Raw genomic sequence first — 14,467 nt, 5'->3', positions numbered from 1 at the left:
GACTCCCTATCGGTCTTACATATTCGGTTTCCAAAGATGTAGAACGGGTACAGAAATGGACGCGAGGGTCAGATGTATTGACATCCTTTTATCAGTATGGGACCAAAAAATAGAAATTATGTACGCCAAAGATGCCCCTGTCCCATATCGTACGGATATATACATGTCGAAGTTCTCCATTCCTAGCTACTTCTAGCCATGCACCACTATCCTCCACGTAAAAGAGTAATCTGGTATGTATCTGCCATCCTAGGCATATTACTGAGCGCATCCACCGTCTTTGGCGCAACCCTGAAAAAGCGCCGTGGCGGCGTGAGACGAATCCCTTGCTTTGCCTGCAGGTACACAGCTGCCAAATGTACCAGAGTCAAGTATGCTGGCATCTTTTGGTTCGGCAAAAGCAATGTATCCCTCATCATTGCGCGGAGTTTGACCTTGACGTAAGTGGGATCGCCCAATGTATCCCAGCCCGGCCAGTTTGAGATCAGTTCGCGCTCGCAGAGCTCAAAGGCGAGCAGCTGATGTCTAGATTCGGGGGACTGGGCAAGGTGTTGGATGTAGAGGTTCCAATTAGGACTGTTGAGGGCGAAGCCAGAGGAGTGTAGCTGTTTGATTGTGCTGATCAGATCATCGATGCGGCCTTGTTCAGCTAGGGAGATTATGTAATGCCGTAGAGGTACATTCATTACAAGGCGGCGTGAGTGTAATACCCAGCCTGGCTCCGACGTAACGGCCCTGGCGCGACAGGCGAGCTTCTCGGACTTGTCGAGAGCGAGGAACCAGCATCGCTCAACTTCTTCATGGTCGCCAGCGCGTATGTGAGCGATCATGAGAGCGCTAAGTAACCGAATTGGAGGACTGGCTTCGACGTCACGGTGGCTGAATCGGGCGGAAGTGGAGATGTAGCGTTCGTAGAGCTCAGTGACCTTAGCAAAAGCAGCGTCTCTGCCATAGAGGAAGATGAGATACTCGAAGTAGGTGGAGGAGAAGGACTCATTTAGGGGGTTAGGCCCCACGAATTTGCGCGGTTCCGAAGCCGCGAGTTCCATTGGATCCAGATCGGATATCGTCTGCTCAAAAGTCTGTTGTGCACGTCCAAGCTCGGTTCGGTTCTCAGGATCTTCGTCGTAACCTTGCTTCGCCTTGTCCACTGAGGCTGCCGCTCGGAGAAGGATGTTCTGGGTGCTCATTGTCGGGCTGAGATTGCGCGTCAGCATATCTTTGTAGAGTTCGAATATTTTGCCGTAGTTCTTGTTTGCAAGGTATCCTCCCATGACGATGGCATAATGTAGCGACGTTCTTTTCATTTTTGCTCGCGGCATTACCGTATCCAAGATCTTATATGCTGCTTGGGGCATCTTAGCAATTGTCAGGCTTGTCATCAAAGCAGCATAAGTCATGCCATTAGATGCCACTCCTGCAGCTTGCATTTGTTTGTGCAACACAGACACCTTCTCTACCTCTCTGCGCAGAGCATACGCGTTGAGCAGAATGGTCCACATAAACGTCCGAGATCCTTCTAAATCCATGTGCAATGCCTCTTTTACAAGTTGCTCGGCTTCTGCCAATCTCTCATCGTTAATGTTTGCCAAGACAATACTGTCAACCATCAACATGGTTGTTTTATTACCGTCGATCTTCGATTGTTGATGGAACTCATGGACGGTCTCCCAGTCCCCTCTATTCGCGTACAAAGACATTAGCAGGAAGTAGGTTCTGGAGTCCGGCCGTAACTCGGACTCGAGGAGTTTGTTGAACCAAGTCAAAGCGCCGTCAACGTCGCCAATGCGAGAGAATGTCCCAATAACATAATTCCAGGCTCGCACGGTAGGCTTGAAGTGAAAATCCTTCTGCAGGTCGTTGAAGGCGCGCACCACACCCTCAGGGTCTGCTCGCCTGTTGTGGACGAAAAGCAGGATGTTGTACCACCATTTCCTGGTAGGCCTTCCATACGTAGAACAAAAATCATGGAATAGGTTTTGGAGGGGCTCAAGCTGTCCGAGTTGAGCAAGGACGTTCGCCACATTGATAGCAATGCCAGCGGGTAGTTTCTGATGGTAAGTGCGCCAATCTTCGATAATCATAAACATGCCGAGACTACTCTTTTCTGCCACTAGCTTGCTCGTCACCAATGAGAGTAAGTCCGTACTAGGTAAGAATGCCGACTCTGTTCGTAGTATCCGGTAAAGGTTCAGTGCGCGATGCCCATGCTCCCTACTGTTAATGGATAATAGCTGCTCCAAAGCCATGGTTTGTGTCGTCATATCCGAAGCATCAAGGGTTCTTGCCTTCTGAACGAGCCGCCAATGGTTGTGGATATCGAAGTTGGTGTTCTGAATGCAAAGAGTTTGTCGAATTAATTCTAATGCGAAATCGCGAGCAGCCACTGCATTCTCATGTTGTGAAGAAGATTCAGCAGTCGAAATTGCGAAGTTCGCAGCCGAGATAGCCTTCTCCATCAAATCTGGCAGAGACAGAGCGTTGACTCCTGTCCAAATATCGGGCCTTGTGTAGTAGTGTAGTTTATTGACCCAATATGCGTGCCATGTGTCTATTGCCAACTGCCACTTCTCATGTTGCACGGTATACCGAAGTAGTGCTGCAGTCCCGATAGAACCACTAATCCTTGCCAAAGCCTCACGATGGATGTCGATTGCTGTGTCCAGGTCCTCCAATGAGAGCGCAGCTGAGACGGCGTAGCTGTAATGAATAGCCCGCCTCTGCGTGACAGGTATGCTGTCGAATAGAGCCACGGCACGTTCGACATCAATGGTTCTCTTTGACGCCCCCAAGGATCGCAGCATCCTGATAAGCTCTTGTGGCGTTAGCGATTGTGACATCTCTAGTAGAGCTTGATAGCTTTGCCACAGCTCATCATAGATCCAAGTCTGATCCTTCGAATCAAGCATCTCGTTGATTCCTCGTCTTATTGCATCGCCCGGCTGAGGCGTCTCTGACGAAGACCTCGCGGAAGCGTCTTGGGCCTGGGCCCCAGTAGCTGTTCTAACTGCCTTCGCTCCATTGATTAAATCTGCAGCAATTGAGGTGTAGCTTCTGGAACAGTGCTTGATGTTCTGAGCAGCGTGATGTTGCGCCTTTGTGGACCGGTTGAGCCGTCTAATGAGTGCTAGCGTATGTACAGGATACAGGAAGTCTAGGAAGATCTCTTGAAGCCCACTGGACAATGCTACCGTTGGGATTCCGTGTCTTTTGCTCGAACATGACTCCTGGGCGGAGCCTGATTTTTGTAGAAAGAGCATCCACCAAGACGGTAGATCAATGTTACCGGCACCGTGAGACCAGAAGGCAGAGTGTAGGTGGCGTCGATTGCGAGAATGCTTCTTGGAGCCCCGGAGCACAGCTCGTTCTCCCGTGTGGAGCCATCCAACCGCTCTCTCTATCATGCCCTGGCAAGTGTGCTACCACAGGGGAAGGGATCGCCGAGGCTTTGGCTGTCATAGATCCTCGAAGAAAAGTGTAAAATGGGAGAGTCAGTCAAAGGGAGCCCGAAGAAATGTTCGCGCAGAGGCCAGTAGAAAATATGTACAAAAGTGGCATGATAGACAAACAGAATTTACGAATAGAATTTACGAGTAGAGTACATCATCGAAACGGGAGCGCCAAGACCTCGGAATTCATTCCGAGATCCACCCACAAAGCGGGCAAGCTCACTGTCAAGGACATCAAGGTTCTCCTCCAAGTAAGCTACAATGGATATCACCAATTTTATCGTCTCTCAGCGTGAAAAGGCACTTCTAGTTGGTGATTATGCATCCTACAGGAAACAGCTTTCTCGACGCTTGCTTGTTGTACGGAAGAAGCTCCACTATACCTCGACCAAAGGCAAAAAGTATGCGGCAAGACCTGCGGTCACGGCCGAAGATATAGCTGGGAATCATGAGTGCGTCAACCCTAGAAACTTGATCTGCAAGTCCTCATACAGAAACTCAGATTTATATACTTGCTCCTGCTTACTTCAGAGCGAGCATGGGCCCTAGCGATGCAAATAAAGTCAACGCATTCTGCAGAATCCGGAGCTCATGGTAGTACCGGATCAACGAAGTCTCACATGCACTCTCGCCTACACAAAGCTAGTACCTATGCTGGACAGCTTGTGAAGTTGCTTAAAAATAAACAAGTTACGAAGGCTACTTCGGAGGCCCTACTCGAAGCACGAGCGTACTACGTCTCACTGCGGGGAGCCATTGAATTCGAGAAGCACCGCTGGGAGGACTGCCTGCGTGAGTATTCGGAGGCTCGTTTCATTTATACCACGCTTGCGCAAAGTGGAGGCCCAAAACAGGAGGATCTTTTCCGGGATCTCTTGAACACCACAGTTGACCCTAGCATACGATATGCCGCCTACCAATTGAAATTGCCCCGTACCACATCGATCGATACCATCATCTCACGCTATGTTCCCGAAGACAGCCCGTTTGTCCGAGAGATCTTGAAAGACCACCCAGATGCATTGGATGACCCAGCCACTGCCCAAAGGAAGACGCCCAGCGGTAACGCTGAAAATGTACCAAAGACAATCCAATGGCGATCACGCCTCGTGAATCTCGAAGACGCAGCCACTGCTGAGGCTTTGGCAGCGGTCTCCAATGCGGAATCCAAGCTCTCCGCGTTCTTGACAGCTAACCCAGATGCGGCACCTCAAGGTAAAGCAGCCGCTTACGATGAAGTCCTCATACCCAGTCAAGACGCAGTTGACGCCACGAAGACTGCTCTTGACGAGTTGTCTGCCGAAGGTATTTCCCAAGGAGATCGACGCATGCAGGCGTTGCAAATCACTAGGACCGCAGTCAATTACGCATTGGTGGAGTGGCGAATTGGTAGGAATCGAATACTTTGTGGCAGACAAGACGGGGCGTTGCTTGAACCAGAGATATATAGAAACTCTCGAAAAGACGGCAAGACGACTGTAATCCAAGAAGAAAGCACCGGACGGAAACTCACCAGGCTGCGAGAAAGAGTTGTACTTTACGACTCCACACTACAGAGCTTAGACTCCGTCAAAGAGCTACCCGGTGTAGCAGCAGACCAAAAGTTCGTCGAGGAACTCGAACCCAAAAGGGCATATTTTGCAGCATTAAGATGCCTCGCTATCGCTCGCTCTTACGCCCTGCTATCGGAAACGAAGAACGCACTCGCCCTGCTGTCACGTGCTCTCGATTTATCTAGTCGAGCGTCTCTTCACCCCTCTAGCACCCAACGATCGGATGCAAAGCCTCCAAAACTCGACATCACCCCAACACAAGCCTCCGATCTTCACTCACTCCTCCAAAGTCTCGTATCCCAGCACCGCGCCCTGGTCGAACTTCACAATATCCACTCCGTATCTTTCAACAAAAACATTAACCCCGTACCACCGCTGATAGAGCGATTGTACGAATATCCTCTAAATGACGTCGACCTCACAAAATTGGTCACTTACCCGCCTAAGGTGGAGCCGATACCTGTTAAGCCGCTATTCCTGGACGTAGCGTTCAATTACATCGAGTATCCAGGGCGGACTCAAAAGATCAACGAAAAAGCGGTCAACGGGGTTGCCGAGGGAGCGAAAGGCGGAGAAGAGAAGAAGAAGGGGTGGTTCGGATTTGGTCGATGAGGAACAAACAGTGCTAGGAATCTACGAAACTAGACCGCCAGCTCTTGCATATTGTTGGGTCACACCGTCACTGTAAAGATCGCGACATGCCCAACAGCAAATGAGGCTCCAGAGATGCATTTGCGTATGTACATGTACCAAGCGTCCGCCATTTGTCGCATCCAAGCCAAGCTATCTATGCAAAACCATGCCAATCGTGTCACTCAAACATCTCGCTCCCCTCTTCCAATTCAGGGAATGTCAAAAAACCCCTTCAGCTTCTTAATCAGCGCCCACTCATCATTGCTGACATCAGGCCTATAAAATTCCTTCAAAGTATCGATACTCTGCCGTGAGATTAACGAGTAGAGTGCGTCCTTTTCTTCCCAATGTCGACCATAGACAGGTTGGTTGGGACCTTCGATTTTAATGGCGACGGAGGGCTGGCCGCGCTTTACCATGGGAATTTGTTTGTGGTCGCGCTCGATTGATTGGCTGTAGGGGAATTAGTAACAATTCTCGGAAGACTCGTGGAAGAAGCGAAAGAGGGTACGGAGGACGAGGAAGCTTACACTCTGCCTAAATTGACAACCTCTTTGACGTTGGTAACCGGGTTCGTCCGTACCACGGCGATTGGCGTGAGGAGTCTGAGGTTGCCTTCAACAACATCTACCCCAACAACGATTGGATCCTTCTTATTAAACACCGCCACCTGATTCAGCACACAAGGGAACACAGCCAACAATTTACTATCCTCCTTCTTCTGCTCCGCCAATTGCGCCATATGTTTCGTAAAGTCGTCGAAAAGATGATAGATGATATCCGCCGTGAAAATTTTAATTCCCTCCCGGTCAGCATACTCTTGCGCTTCTTTATCAACTTTGACATCGAAACAGAGCATGACTGCATATTCCCTGGCTTTTTCGAGCATAATGCCTGCGGACATGACGTCCCGCTTGTAGACGGGGCCAATGGAGATGTTTGCGACAGGAATTTTGGAGACCTTGAGGAATTCAAGGAGGGCTTCGAGAGAGCCGAGGGTGGATGCTTGGACGCTGACACCACGTCCTGTTTTAGAGACTTTCGATAAGAGGTTCTCGATATCAGACATGACTTCCTCCTCAATATCCTCTTCGTCGTCGCCTGGTCCGACGACCAAGAGGCGCGAACCGGCGATGGCGTGTTCGAGGTCATTGGCCGCAATTTTGACACCTAGCGATGCTTTACATTCTTGGTTGTGGACATACTGGGACTTCAGGCGGAGCTCCTTTAGCGGTGCTGGGGTGAGTAATGCTCGAATGTTTGTGGCAATGGCACCGTTGATACCGCAAAGAACTATCCGATCGCCCTCTCGTAGGACACCGTTAGATAGGACGACGTCGATGGTTGTGCCTAGACCTTCAATGACTTTCACTTCCAAGACTGTACACTCGATCTCGGAGAGATACATGAGTTTGTTGGTCATTCGCTCTTGCGTTAGACTGACGAGCAGCTTTAGCATGTCTGGTATACCTTCTCCTGTGTGCGCGGATGTTGGTACTAAGGAAACGAATTTAGCAAGGGACTTGTTCTCGCAGTAAAGCTCAGAGTTGAAGCCTTGCTCGGCGAAGGCGACTTTTGTCTTTTCGAGGCGATCTCGAAATTCGTTTTGAACCCCCTTGTTCTGTAAGGCCATACTTTCTTGAAAACCATTATTATCAATCTTCTTCCAGCCATATAGACGATCGATCTTGTTGAGAGCAACAATGAATGGTGTTTTCCGGTCACGGAGTAATTTCATCGACTCTAGAGTCTGCGGTTCCAGCCCGTGCATTATGTCGACAACGAGAATGGCAATATTACATAGCGAGGATCCTCGAGATCGCAAATTTGTGAAGGATTCGTGACCAGGAGTATCGATGACCAGAAGACCAGGTACCTTGAACTCGAAGCTGTTGTCCTTGTTGACGACCGCAGTTTTAGCTTCTAGGGCGTCAACTGGGAAGTAGGTTGCACCTATTTGTTGCGTGATACCTCCAGCTTCACCTTCTTGGACATTAGTCTGCCGTATCTTGTCCAATAGCTTAGTCTTCCCGGTATCGACGTGACCCAGGATACAGCAAATAGGAGAACGGAGGTTGTCTTTTGATCTGGCGGCAAGCGCCTCCTCGTGTTGTTTCTGCCTCCTGGCTGCAGCTTCAGCTTTCTTCTGTGCAGCTGCTCGTTGTGTGGCTGTTCCTTGCGCATCAGCAGACGAGTCGTCTGAATCCGACTCGGAATCGGATTCAGCTGGCTTCGGTTGTGGCTTCTGCTGAGGTTTTTGTGCTGATGGAGCGGGCCTCAAAGGCAGGTCTATTTGTGCGGCTATGAGTTGTTCCATACCATTAGTGACAGCACTGGGCTTCCGAGGCGGTGATTGCGAGGCAGCAGCTTCTTCATCAGAGTCCATCTCCCAGCTCTCTTTAACATTACCGTCGTCAGCATCGGCAACAGCCTCCCAGTCCTCGAGGCCGTCACTTTCGGGCTCCTCTGCTGCTGCTGCCGCCGCAGCTTCAGCCCTCGCCTTCTCCTCTTCTTCTAGCCTCAGACGCTCCGCTTCTTCAGCTTGCCGCCGAGCTTCTGCTTCGGCAGCTTCTTTTTCTTCCTGTATTCTGGCATCGTCGCCTGGCTTCTTCAGTCCCTTCTTCTTCTTGTTATCGTACACCGGCTTCTTCTTCTCCGCAGGTTCCTCGTCCAGTCCTGCAACCTTTACACCGGCGGCAAGCATTTGTTCTCTCTTCAATTCATTCCGCCGATGCGCTTCCCGTTGGGCTGGTGTCATCAACTTGCCCTCTTTCTTTAACTGCTCTTTTTTCTCCTTGTCCTTCTCCTTCTTCCGCGCTCGAGCATCCTCTTTCCTCTTTTCTTCCTCCGCCGCTAATCGCTCCTCTTCTTCTATCCGGGCTCTCTCTTCGGCATCTGCCTTTTCTTGCTCCTCTTGCTGTCTTCTCAGAGCTTCCTGTTGTTTCTGGAGTGCTGCAAGGGCGGGCGGTAATTTCTTCTTTCCTCCTTTCCCTGCATCGGCAGCTGAGGCAGCCTCAGACTTCGCTTCGACTACGGGCTTCACAGGCTCCTCTTTTTGTGCCGGAAGTGCACCTCCTTGTTTCTTTTTTGCAGCAGCCTGGAAACAAAAAGCATGTTAATAAGCCACGGCCTCTCTGTATCCCCACGCTTGTAATGTCAACACTAAAGATATGCACGTACCTGCTCTTTCTTCCTCGCCTTCTCCCTCTCTTTCTTTTCCTTCTCTTTCTCCTTCTTACTCTTGACCCCTCCTGTGCCCCCCTCTTCTGTATCCTCTCCGTCCTCGTCCTCGTTGGGCACTAGTGTCCCTTCTTTCTTCCCCTGTTTACCCTTCCCATTCTTGGCCTTCGTAACCTGCTCATCGAATAGGTCCTCTGTCGTAGCCTCCTCAGGTGCCGTGAAAGCTAGGTCTTGTATACCATTGGGTTCGACATGACCGTTGACACCATCCGCTGTGGGAGGATCTTCGCCGTTCACATAGTCTTCCTCCACAACCTTACCTTTCTTCTTCTTGTTAGACTTGTTTTTCTTGAGTGCAGCCAGTAGACCGCCTCCTCCACCAGGAGCTTCATCAGGTTCGGCATCTCGGGCTGCTTCAACCTCTTTGGCTTCTTGGGCTGCGGCGGCGATAGCATCCGGGGTTTCACCCAAGTCTGCTTCCCAGTCCTCGTTGCCCTTCTTGTTGCCTTTCTTTTTGGGCGCCATTTGTGCAGGAAGGCTTTTGGAATAAAGAGATTGAAGGATGGTTCTCTAGATGTTTAGTAGGATATCTGTGGGCGGCGCTGAATGGCGTGGGCTGAAGTTTGATCGTGGGAGCGGCAAAGATGCTTGCTAGTGCGGGATGCGGAGAAGGAATTGGCGGTGGTTTGACGGTGACCCAAGGTACTTCGTAGATGAACCTGAACATACAAATTTAGATCACATAAATGTCTCATGCCTTTTGAGAATTCCTTTCGTTAAGCTGTGGATACACACTGAGCAAGCTTCTACTCCGGACGTGTGGGACTCGGTACTCTACAGGAGGAAGATCAGCTTCATTGAGATGAGTCATTTCACAAATTCTTCATTGAGATGAGTCATTTCACAAATTCTTCAGATCTATGAGTGCTCGGCTCTACTTCTAAGAAGCTGGGTATCCGAATAAGAACTACAGGGAGCTATAAACGAAGGGCGAGTTCATATCATTCAAAAGCCTAACAGAGGTCTTGTCGTATTCGTGGCTCCAACTCCATCGCCACTCGGCTTGTTGACCTTTACAGCGGGACTGCCATGTCTGTCAAAATATATCAGCACATAATCTCCAGCAACTGAAGGGGATATTCACGCGAAGAATGTAAATTTGATCGCAATAGCCAATCCCGCGTGCAACAACACCACCGCAATGACCAGCACCCGACTAATCTTCGCGTCTGTAACACTCACAACCGGCCACAGATTCCTGACCAGAAACGCAACGCTCACCACAAACCCTAACGCAGTGAAGACATAGTTCAACATTGAAATCGGACTCCAGCTGATGATGGCCACGGGTATCCATATCACATTCGCATACCCATATAACGCCCAACATTCGACGAGTGTTGCGGATTCGGCTCCAAACCACCGCAGCAAGGCCCATAGGCCAACAGGGACGAAGCCCGTGTAACCGTAAATCAAACCTGCGGCGCCGCTGAGCAGGGCGAAATTGTATTCGAAATGGATATCATGGTTCCGGCTCAGGTATTGACTCATAGTAGCTGTGATGAAAAGTATAAAGACAAGCGTCGTAGCGATCCAGAACGGGCCGTAGAGATCGGGGTTTCCGTCCAGAATATCCAGGAACGGGGCACGCGGGTAGAGAGACGAGGTACAGCGGCGGAGCACTTCCGATGTATCGACATCGAAAAATTGGGCATAGAATGATAGGGTCCAGAGGAAACGTTTGGACGGTGTGGGATTTTGGGTGCTGCCGAAAGGAGTGGATGTGTCTGGAAGTATTTTGGAGCGTGGGTTCGATGGGTCGTTGAAGTCTAGCAGCAGGAAGTTAGAAATAGGAGGTTTGGACGAGTCCTGAGAGCATACTGGAAGAATGGAATTCGAGGTCGTCTTGTTGGAGGTCTGTATGACCCAGATCGCCCTTGGGACGAGGTTAGCGCATGTGGGTTAAACTTTCCATTGGACAGTGAGCATACCCCTTCATCGACGTCTACGACGACATCATAGCCCTGGTTCGCCATCAAAAAATGTACCCACCTTTTCTTTGTCCTGGGTGAGGTACTGTGAATGGCGGAGCTGAGCGTCGATTGGCAAACGTGTCGCCAAGCTCGGGATCGGCTAAGTTGCCATTTTTGTAGGCCAAGGTCACTCTATCCCGCACTAGAAGTCACTTCAGTCTCGGGGGGTTAAAAGTCATCATCCTCCGAGGTAATCCCGGCTACTACTGGCTTTCTACCACACACATTATTTCTACTACTCGAATATATACATTTCTACCATAGCTTTGATTTAATAAGCTTATTATGGTTACCCTCACGTAGTATACGATATCGCTAAGGCATTTCAGTAATTCTAGCCTGAATTTCACTAAGTTTAATCCGCTTTTATTTCTTCGAGATTATAATACGAAGCTTATATTAATTATCCTACTTTCTTTAATATATCTATTCATTTAGAAGATTCTAGATATTCTCTATTAAATTAAGATTAGATGATTAAGTAAGATAATTAAGAGTCTCGATCTAATAATCGATTTTTAGTTACGTAGCTATATTTTTTATATTAACTTTCTTATCTTTCTTACTTTTTTTTATTTCGTAATTTAAATCATTATCTTTTTATAAAATATTACGTTCGTATATAATTCGTAGCTAATTTATCGAGTTATAATAATTCGAAAGTTAATACGCAGTATAATATTTCATTATTATACTATTTTTAGTAGATTTTATAATAGAATCGTAAGGCATAGTAGCTTCTTATTACCGTATACGCTCTTAATATTTCTTCTTATTTTTATTTTGAGGACGTCGACGTAACTTTAAAGGTTTTTCTATTATAATTTAAGAGCGATTAAGCTCGTCGTAATAGAATCGTAATTTACCTTTATAATTTCAAGAAATATTCGTAGATATATAAATTATAATACCTTATTTTAAAGATATAAGTTATATATTTTTAGGCTTTTTAGTAATATTAGCGTCTCGAAAAGTATAATTCTATTATATAAATTTAACGTCCTAATACTTTTTATTTATTTATATAATAAATTACTAATAATTCTCTATAGTATTATCTTTATAATTATATCCGTAATCTAGTCTTTTTTCTATATTAAGATTAAATACTTATTTAACTAAACGTTACTTATATATTTAAGCATTTTTAATATACTTTAACGCGTTTTATTAAATAATTCGAGAGTGAACTAAAATCTTATAATATCTAACTTAATATTCTATTGATTAATTATAAATAAAATTATTTATATCTTATAAAATATTATACGTAGCTTGAGTGACTTTAGAGAGACATTTAAAATGCTATTTTCTAAGCTTTCTAATATCGGAGGAGCTCTTAAATTTTCTAATTCTCAATTAAGTCTTGCCCGTATTATATAAAATATCCTTCTCGACGTATATATCTTTAATCGTTTTTCCACGATCTCGAGTATTAACGGCTTTAAAGAATTTAGCTTTCTTACGCGTAGTAGCTTTTTAACGATAAAGGCTATATATAGATATATAAGGGGATATATTATACTTCATAGTTGACGATATAGAAATATTTATAATAGTATTTTGGTGGGGAAGTCAGTAGTAGTCGGAATTACCTCGGAGGATGATAACTTTTAACGCCCCCGAGAGTGTAGGGACGGATATTACGAAAAACTTTCGCATAACGCTTATACTATATTATTAAGCTATAGAAAGTAGATATACGTATTCAAAGCACTTAGTAAGATTAATACCTCTTTAATTGACTTTAAGGGACGCTTATATCTCTATAATTATATCGAATAAAGTTAACTAGCCTTAATAAGACTATAGTAATTATAATTTTAAGAAGTACGTATTTATACTAAAGTTATTAATAAATACTATATTAAAAATAATAGATAAAGACTAGAAATTATTAATAGACGAAGTAATTATTATTTTTAAGGCGGTAATAGTATTTATAAAAAGAATAAATAATAAATTTAAAATTTAGATAGTCTTAAATAAAGTATATAAACTAGTTATTAATTTAAATAATTAAGATAATAATATAAAGAAAAAGATTATATATATTAAGTATTAAGTAGCTAGTCTAAGAAGTAATATATCGATAGCTAGCTACGCTAGCGCATTAGATTAATTTTTAATATTCTTCTTTATTATTAAAGAAATTTCTATTATATTATTAATAATATCGAAATAAAGCTAAATATTATATAATAAATTAAATAAGATTATTATAAAGTTATAAGATAAGATAGTAAGTAAAGTATTAAAGAAGAAGATATCGAGTGAGATAATTATAATAGTTAATAAATATATAAAGAATATAAATACTATAAGAAAATCTATTAGAATAATTAGAAGGCTAGCGAGTAATAATATATATATTATAGCTATAAATAAGAAGAAGGCGAATAGACTAAGAAAAAGTAAGAATTAAACTCTAAAGATAAGTAGTAGTATAAGAGTAATTATTAAAACGTATAGTCTTCTACTCTATAGAATGAGAATTAATATATTTAATACTAAAGATATAACTATAATAATTAAAAGGGTTTAAAATGAGAATATTAATACGCTAAGTCTTAATATAGTATAACTAGACTAATTTAACGCGAATAAAGAGGATTATAATAAGAGTTTATTAATTATTAAATTAGTATTTTTAGAGAAAGAAAATAGAGTATTAAAAGAAGATTTAATTATCGATTTGAAATTATATAGCTATTACGTTTATAATAAGTAATATAAATTAAAGTAATACTTCGTATACTAGAAATACGATTATTTATTAATTATATACTCTAAAAAGAATTACTTAATATATGAGAAATGCTTAGAAAAATATTATTATAAAGAATATACGGTCGATACTCGTAAATACTCGATTTGCGAGGAACTATATAAGATTTAAAATAAGATATATATAATAAAGAAGAGAAAGATAGCGAGAATAAGAATAGCGAGATAATAGATTTCTTTACGATTTATAATAATAAAGAAGATATCGACTAGCTATTAAATAAGCGATTAATTAAATAACTACTTTTAGAATATATCTAATTATAGATAAAATAAGAAATTTTTTTTAAGATTAATATTTATATATGATAGGCTAGTAGATAGAGATAAAATAGTTAATAAAGAAGAAATTAGAGTATTAAATCTTAAAAGAATTATTATATCGAATCTCTAGCTAAGTAAAAGAAGATATACTTCTATATTATTAATAAGAGTTTTATTTAGAAATAGATCGCTCTTTAAAGTAGTAGATAAAATTAAATAATATAAGAATAATATAGTAATAGAGGAAATTAATAACTTCGAGAATAATAGATAGTCTCTAAATTAAAAGAGTAATAATAAGAGAATTACGATTCTTATTAATGGAAATAAAAAGAGATATATTCGATTTATCGATAACTAAGAAAAGAAGAATATTTAGAAAAAGAATATAAACTCTATAGACTAGGTGAAGCGAATAAGTAATATTAATAATAATATTAAGAAATAATAGTATATCTTAGTTAGCTATTAATACTATAATATAATATAAGAAAATTTAGAATAATTATAATAGAATTCTTCGATAATAAAAAGATTTATAATATTAATATAATAGTAATTTAAAAGC

The 14,467-nt window shown here is 43.5% G+C and overlaps 4 protein-coding genes across 4 annotated transcripts; 1 reads left to right on the top strand and 3 right to left on the bottom strand.

The window, feature by feature from the left end:
- Positions 1-206: 206 nt before the first annotated feature.
- On the bottom strand, positions 207-3,404 carry HO173_002644 (uncharacterized protein; the record flags this gene model as incomplete). The annotated part of the gene is made up of 1 exon (XM_037304576.1): positions 207-3,404. One exon carries the CDS (start codon positions 3,402-3,404, stop codon positions 207-209), a length of 3,198 nt encoding a protein of 1,065 aa, XP_037168669.1.
- Positions 3,405-3,710: 306 nt separating this feature from the next.
- HO173_002643 (uncharacterized protein) lies at positions 3,711-5,614 on the top strand (the record flags this gene model as incomplete). Its single annotated transcript, XM_037304575.1, has 2 exons — positions 3,711-3,901; positions 3,952-5,614. 2 exons carry the CDS (start codon positions 3,711-3,713, stop codon positions 5,612-5,614), a joined length of 1,854 nt encoding a protein of 617 aa, XP_037168668.1.
- Positions 5,615-5,844: 230 nt separating this feature from the next.
- Positions 5,845-9,340, bottom strand: HO173_002642 (uncharacterized protein; the record flags this gene model as incomplete). The annotated part of the gene is made up of 3 exons (XM_037304574.1): positions 5,845-6,088; positions 6,166-8,732; positions 8,816-9,340. The coding sequence occupies 3 exons, from the start codon at positions 9,338-9,340 to the stop codon at positions 5,845-5,847; spliced, it is 3,336 nt and encodes a 1,111-aa protein (XP_037168667.1).
- Positions 9,341-9,820: 480 nt separating this feature from the next.
- HO173_002641 (uncharacterized protein) lies at positions 9,821-10,851 on the bottom strand (the record flags this gene model as incomplete). The annotated part of the gene is made up of 4 exons (XM_037304573.1): positions 9,821-9,908; positions 9,960-10,644; positions 10,697-10,751; positions 10,807-10,851. The coding sequence occupies 4 exons, from the start codon at positions 10,849-10,851 to the stop codon at positions 9,821-9,823; spliced, it is 873 nt and encodes a 290-aa protein (XP_037168666.1).
- Between the last annotated feature and the right edge of the window lie 3,616 nt (positions 10,852-14,467).

The sequence above is a fragment of the Letharia columbiana genome (genome assembly GCF_014066305.1).
Source record: "Letharia columbiana isolate WasteWater2 chromosome Unknown Sc0000005_s0, whole genome shotgun sequence".
Taxonomy (NCBI): domain Eukaryota; kingdom Fungi; phylum Ascomycota; class Lecanoromycetes; order Lecanorales; family Parmeliaceae; genus Letharia; species Letharia columbiana.
Note: the sequence above shows the minus strand (reverse complement) of the source record. Positions and strands in the feature narration are given on the sequence as shown.